At 43.6% G+C, this 7,499-nt stretch overlaps 1 protein-coding gene across 1 annotated transcript; it reads left to right on the top strand.

Moving 5' to 3' along the window:
• Positions 1-1,318: 1,318 nt before the first annotated feature.
• On the top strand, positions 1,319-4,073 carry LOC123118296 (uncharacterized). Its single transcript, XM_044538596.1, has 2 exons — positions 1,319-3,784; positions 3,923-4,073. Exon 1 carries the CDS (start codon positions 1,949-1,951, stop codon positions 3,014-3,016), a length of 1,068 nt encoding a protein of 355 aa, XP_044394531.1. The 5' UTR covers positions 1,319-1,948; the 3' UTR covers positions 3,017-3,784; positions 3,923-4,073.
• Positions 4,074-7,499: the final 3,426 nt, after the last annotated feature.

Genomic DNA, 7,499 nt, shown 5'->3' with positions numbered 1-7,499 from the left:
GACACAGCAACTGGACAACATATGTGCTGGCTACCTTGCTAAAACTCACAGGAGAAACAAATCTTGGCTAGGCCTACACCCCAAGTTCATGATGTTGTACTGAAAATGACAATGTAAACGTGTTTACTCTGATTGAATCAAAGCTCTTGTTTACTCTCAAGAAATAATAATTTAGCTTCTTTTGCTGAATGGCATTCTTGAGGTTGATGTGTATTCATAAGTTGATTTGTTCTTTGCGTCATTCATACTGCAGTTTGTTTCACAAGTCCCTATGCTATCAACACACTTTTGCATCCGGTACATGCTACTTCTACTACTAAGCTGCTAGAATCCCAAACAGCTGACGAGTGATTGAACTGACACTGCTTATACAACAGAATAAATGGATGAGCTCAACATTTATTGGACATGAATTATATAAGCTGCTCCTCGGTTTAAAATAATCAGATCATGTTCAGGTTGACGAGAACATAATTATTATGATGCTCCTGATACTTGGTATAATCCATTCAACACGGAATAGATCAAAGTAAATACGAGAGAGACAGTTTACAATATTTCAGTACATCAAAAAAATCACGAGGGTCATCATGGAACACCATTTGCTTCATCTCATGCACAATCTCCGCCCCTTTGCCTTTAACTTTTTTCTGACTGTCCACTGCTGATGGTCATGGCCCTAAGCAGAGTGTGCTGATCACCTACGGTTGTCTCCATCGCAAGTCGTTGCCGGCGCCTACACGGACCTCTGCCGTGTGCTCCTTCGCAGGCTGCCGATGCGATGACCATCGACATGGATCTCCGTCCGAGGCTGCCGATGCGGCGGCCATCTACATCGATCTCCGTCCAACGCTGCCGTTGCAACGGCCACACACACACGGCCTATCACTCATATTGGTTGCAGTGCAGACTGCCGTCCTCGTCGTCGCAATCGGCCGTGTAGGTGCACATTCCGTCGTGGCCGCCGCAGAATTTCGGCGAGATCGGGAATTAGCGGAGCTGCTCTCTGCTTCGGGAGGGGGGTGTTTGGAAAATTCACAGCCTAACTTAGGATGGAGGCGGGCGTTTTCCTGCAAAAAGAGGACCGATGCATAGTAGATACGAGATTTCGATCGGACGGCTAAGGATGAGAGGATGCAGGGATGCACAACCATGTGTGAATTCATAGGATACGACGCCTATATATATAGAGTAATACTATTCTGATTCCAGGATCAGAATAGTTATTTAGATCACGATCAACCCGCACACGAGGATGTCGCGGAAGGAAGGAAAAAAAACACCCAGCCCACCTACTTCCTACGCGCACAGTCCCACCCTCGAAACCACCTTATCCGGCACACAATCAGCGGCACCGCCCCCCGGAACCAGTCGCCGCCTCGCCCCCGAAACAGGCCATTGCCTTCGGCCCCGGATCCGGGAACCGGGTCACCTCCTTCCCCCGGATCCGCACGGGACCGATCCCACCGCCGGCCGCCGCCACCAAGCGCCGGCGCGCGACCCCGCCGCAGCCTGCCGGGGCGCTCGACCCCGCCGCTACCTGTGCCACCACGCGCCGGCGCGCGACCCCGCCGCCGCCTGCCGGGGCGCTTGACCCCGCCGCTGCCTGCCGCCACCACGCGCCGGCGAACGGCCCCGCTGCTGCCTTCCTGGGTGCTCGACCCCGCTGCGCCTCCCCTGCCACCTAGGCAGCCCCAGCATCGCCCAGTTGCTCCGACGACGACGACCCTCTGCCACGCGCTCCTCCTCGCTGCTCTGCCCCAGCCTCTGGCGCCTCCCCGTCCACCATCAGGTGACACAAACTACCTCCGCCCGCCGTAGCAGAAGGCATGCTGTTGTTCGTGGCTTTCCCTGGCGTCCGCCCGTGTGAGAGAGGTTCACCGCTTCGGTGTGCGACCTTCCCTTCGCTCCAGTGCGGCATGCCCTCCTATCTGGTGTGACCTACCCTATGCTACGGCGTGCCTGCACTCTGCTTCGTTGGTGCATCGACCGAGCACCACCTCCCTTCTCTCTCCACTACGATGGGCCAACGGCAGCGCGGGGTAGACAAGTGTCTGAAGTTCAGTTGTATCAGTGTTTCACCCCATTAGAAAATTCATGTTATGCTCATTACTTCGGCAACTGGAGGACGCATGCCGACTGCTCACCCTTCCAGCGATTGTCGGTTTACGCGGACGACGTCATTTTGTTCATCAAACCCACAGTCGCAGATCTAAGCTTTACCACAATGGCTTTGCAAATGTTTGGTGAAGCGTCTGGATTACATGTCAACTTCCCCAAGTCTTCGGCGATCATGATTCATGCCGATGAGACAGACACTGAGAGGGTCTCTCATGCTCTGCCGTGGCGTATGGACTCTTCCCCGTGCAAGTATCTGGGCTTGATGCTCTCCATCAAGCAGCTCACCCGCTCGGATTGGCAGCCAGTGGTGGATGACGTGCTCAACTTCTTACCAGGATGGCAGAGGGGCATGGTGACAAGACCGGGCAGGCTGACTTTGGTCAATACGGTGATTCGGGCCCGGCCCACTCATCACCTGCTTGTCGCCGATGCACCAAAATGGGATCTGGAGCGTGTAGACAAGAGCTGCCGTGCTTTCTTTTGGGCTGGAACTGAGCATATTCATGGCGGCAAATGCTTGGTCGCTTGGCAGAAGGTGTGCCGTCCTAAGCAGCTTGGTGGATTGGGTGTGCTGGATCTTCAGAAGCATGGTCTCGCCCTTAGGCTCAGATGGGAATGGCTGCGGCGTACGGATGACGCTAGACCGTGGCAGGGGCTACCACTGTCGATGGATGCTCAGGTGCAGTCAGCGTTCAACAGCTTGGTGCACTGGAAGGTTGGAAATGGAGAGCGAATCCTATTCTGGAAAGATAGATGGATCGAGGGTTGGACCGTTGCTGAGATTGCGCCATTGGTACGGGCGAAGGTCCGCACGCAAGTGGTGAATAAACGGACAGTTAGCAAGGCGTGGCATCTCCATCGATGCGCTAATGACATCTCGGGAGAGTTATGCTGAGATGGGCTGGTGCAGATCATCAACCTTTGGGACAGAATGATCAACTTGGTGCTGGATCCGGTGCATAATGATACCCCCCTTTGGAGATGGAATGCTGCAAGCTCATATACCTCGAAGTCGACATATGACATGTTATGGCACGGCAGTGTTCGATGTGCGTCGGCTGCTGCAATCTGGAAATGCTGGGCGCCCCTATCCTGTAAGATTTTTATGTGGCTCGCGATGCAATATCCGCTCTGGACAGCAGACAGACGGTTACGACATGGGCTGCAAGATCACACCTCTGCTTGTTATATCTGCGCCCAGGAGGAAGACTCGATTGATCACTTATTACTGCACTGTGTCTTCGCGAGACAAGTCTGGCACAACTGCTTTCTGAAAGCGAGAATCAGTGACACACTGGTGCCGACGGTGTACGACAAGATTGAAGATTGGTGGCTAGAAGCTCGTGCGTGCATCCCGAAGGTTAACAGGAGAGGGTTCGACTCGGTTGTCATGCTCATTTGCTGGCATCTTTGGAAGCATCGTAACGGTTTGGTATTCGGACCAGCCAGAACTAGCTTGACGGTGGGTGCATTCACAAGTCAGGTCTTCGACGTTTTGAGATCTTGGGTGAGTGCAGGAGCGAATGGAGTCGAAATATTTTGTGAGTAGTAGGGTATGATTTTAGGAGTGGAGCTTGCTAGGTCAGTTGGCTCTCCGGTGTGCAGCTAAGGCCCGGCTGTAATAACTATCTTGTACATACTTTCTGCCTTCTATAAAGCTAAGGTACGCGATTGCGTACTCTCAAAAAAACGCACGAGGAGCTCCCCTTGTTCTTCTTCTGCTCATGCTGTTGGAGCGTGTTGCAACTTTCATTTCGTTCTTAAACTCTAATCCCGTCAGCTCAATCCATGTATCTTGTAGGCACAAATTTGAAGACTCAAAGAAAAATGGAAAAAAGAATGCATCAATATAGCTTATCAGCAGAAAAATGGTCAAAGAGTATGTTGCTTTGCTGGTTTATGTGTGCTTGTATCTGAAAAATTATATCAAAGAAAATGCAGCTACTTGTGTACGTACGTGGATAACGTGGGAACAATGTTCTGTCCACCATTTGGTTTTGCTAAATGAGTTTGTTTGTCTCCCAATTTATATGTTAAGAAAATTGACGTCAAAATTCTTTTTCTTGAAAAGAAGTTCAAGTAAATAGACAGGAGGTCACATATGTGAACCAGGAAAACTTTTGCGGTTTGAAAGAGGACTGAAGTTTAGAGTGATGTAGATGAAAGGTTCAGAGAAGTACAAGTAAATCCGAATCTGTTGATGGAAAGAACATAAGAAGTTCAGACAAAAATAACACAAATAGTACAAAAATAAGAGACCACTTTGAAACGGATATTTCACCGTTTCTAATAAAAAAAGATGTTTGAATTGTTGCTGGTCCCTATGTATTTTTTATTCCACACTTCTGCGCCTACTTAGCAAAAATGCATATGGGAAAGCTCTAATGTTTACAACTTAAAAAGTTCAGGAAAAACACAACCGTGGAAGTTCATATACGAAACTGCATGACGTTCAGATATAGAAAAAGAATGACTTTTCTTTGTTAAAAACGTTACCTTACATGCTCTTGCCAGATGATTGTGGTGTTCTGTAGAAAACTTGGACAAAAGTAATGAAATATGTTTGCCAACCAAGTCCTATTTTACAAAAATGCATGCAAGACATACAATAAAAAAGCAAACTATGAGCTGAGTGATTTTGTTGTCTTTAATTTTAGCTAAAATGACACAGAAAATTTTCAACCACTCTCTCTCTAAATTTCACGTGAGAAGTTCAAAAATAAAAAAAGTGTAAGTTCATATATAGTAAAAATGGCGTAATTAAATTTTCAAAGTGAAAGAATACATTCTAAAAAATTGGAGAGCTCGTGAAAACAAAACCGCCACCAGAAAAACAGCACCAACAGTTCAGAAAAGCGGCTCTTATGGCGCGCACAAACACACACACATTGTTGATGATTTGCATATTCTCTAAACAAAAAAAGATAAGAACGATTAAAGTAAATGAATCATTTTATGTTTAAAAAAATCGAAGCCACTACTTCTATATGAAAAAAGAGAGCTCACCTAAAAAAATCGAGAAGTTCAATAAACAATAACGGATTTTAAAAATGAAGTTCTTTGATTTTATAAAAATCTTAGATTTCCCCGATACTAAAGACGAAAAGCACGAAGTTCAATTTAAAAAAAACAGAGTAGTTCAACTCATATTAGAAACTCAGTTTTTTCTCATTAATAAATAATAAAACAAAGAAGTTCATTTTTTTAAAAGAGCAGTTTGATATTTATTTGAAAATTAGTTTTTTTGATTACAAAATAATAAGACCAATAAGTTCTATTAGAAATAACGAAGTTCGATCTTTCTAAAAAACTCTAATTTTCACATTTCTAAAATACACACAAAGAAGTTTAAATAAAAAAGTTAGAGCAGTTCAATGTCTACAAAAACCCAGATTTTTTCCATTACCAAAGTGAAACAGAGAGAAGTTCAAAGTGATAACAGCCAGAAGTTCACGTACTGCATGGTGTGTGTTTCGTATGAGAAAATAGAATAAAAAAGTTAAAAGTATATAAAATTTTACTTGCGGGGAGTTCAAGTGCTCGACACGGGAAAGTTCAGAACTTCTTATGAGAGAGGTAATTAGCACGGTATATCATTTGTGCAACTCCGATGAACGGGTGGGAAATTACGAACAAAAAATACGTGGTAGAAGTTCAAAGCGAAAATAGCAGGAAGTTCAACTAGTACACGGAAGGCGTTTCAGATGAGGATAAAAACGAATAAAAAACTAAAAGCCTATAAGGTTTGTTCCAAGAAGTTCACGTGCTCCTTCCGATGAAGTTCGAGATCTCTATTGCGAGACGTCCGACCTTCAATTACATGTTAAAAACAAGCAAAAAATGAAGTGGTTTTTGCCATTTTTTAAATTGCTCTCAAACGACAAAAATTTGTAACGTCGTTCTACATGAAGAAGATGCTCCTATTCATAAGCTTTCCAACGGTATATTATATGCTATATTTGGATGAATGCTTCAAAAGTTTTATGTATACCATTAAAAACACATTTTTACGCATTCAAAAAATTATTTTGAACCATCGCGAGTATGAAAAACTGATCAACACGAAAAAGTTGTGTGTTTCCAACAGCTTTCCATCGGTATACCATTTTCTCAGAGTCGTTAAATGGTTTAGGAGTTACGGGCAAAAAACAACACGTTAAAAATAGAGTGAAGTTCAGGCATACATGCCCAAGAAGTCCAACAACTTCACGCAGTGTATTTCTATTCGCGGTGAAGGCAGAACTCATGATCTCGTCATTTTTTAATTTACTTCAAAACGAAAGGAATATCATTTTTGCAAGTTCAAGTCCTCAATCGGAGAAAGTTAAAAAAATTATTGTGTGAGAGGTTTGTAAAAAAGGAATAACATTTGTGTAACACCGACGAATGGATGAGAAAATTACAAACGAAAATACGTCATAGAAGTTCAACGTAAAAACAGCAGGAAGTTCAACTACCACATTGAATGAATTTTAGAGTAAAAACTTTTAAACAGTCGCGAGTATGAAAAAAATAATCAATACGGGAAAGTTGTGTGTTTACATCAGCTTTTCATCTGTATATCACTTACTCAATTCTGGTGAGTGGAGATCTACGAGCAAAAAAATCACGTCAAAAACAGAGTGAAGTTCAGGTACACGCGTCGAGAAGTTCAGATTCTTCACGCGGTGCATTTTTGAAGAATCTGTTTCGCGACAAAGGCAGAACGAGTGATCTCGTCGTTTTCGAAATTACTTGAAAATGGCTAAGAATCAGAAAAAACCATCAATGTGTAAAAGTTTCGCATTTTCCGTATCTTTTCAGCGTTATATTATTTGCCTCATTTCGATAGAGCTTGTACAAATTACGGGAAAAATATGTTTTAGCCATTTTCAAAATTAACTTAAAACTGTAAGGAATTGGGAGAAACAATATATACAAAAACGTTTCACATTTGTTCGGGCTTTCCAACGCCATATCATTTGCTGCATTCGGACATGCAGTTAAACAATTAGCTCAAAAATACGAACTCGGTGAAACTTGTATCATTTTCTAAATTACTTTTAAACCGTTCAAAATTAGAAAAAACTTTTCACATGAAAAAGTAGCGCATTTTCATAAGCTTTCCAACGCCATATTATTTGCCTCAATTGGATTAGCCGTTTATAAATGACATCAAAAAATACAAACTCGGGTGTTTCGTTTGTGAAATTCTACGGTTTTCCAAATTACTCTTTATCCATAGGGGATTAGAGAAAACTTTTAATATATGGAAGGAGCGGTTTTGTAGCAGTTTTCCAACGCCATATTATTTGCCTCATTCTGATAAACGGTTTAGAAATGCGATCGAAAATACGATTCACATTTTTTGTATGAGGAAAAAATGGTTTTCAAAACTG

Source organism: Triticum aestivum, chromosome 1B (genome assembly GCF_018294505.1).
Source record: "Triticum aestivum cultivar Chinese Spring chromosome 1B, IWGSC CS RefSeq v2.1, whole genome shotgun sequence".
NCBI lineage: Eukaryota > Viridiplantae > Streptophyta > Magnoliopsida > Poales > Poaceae > Triticum > Triticum aestivum.
The sequence above is the reverse complement of the archived record's forward strand: the minus strand, read 5'-3'. Positions and strand labels throughout refer to the sequence as shown.

Bases quoted from the DNA above. Each gene is read 5' to 3' on its own strand.
- LOC123118296 (XM_044538596.1), top strand. From the start codon at position 1,949: ATGCTACGGCGTGCCTGCACTCTGCTTCGTTGGTGCATCGACCGAGCA.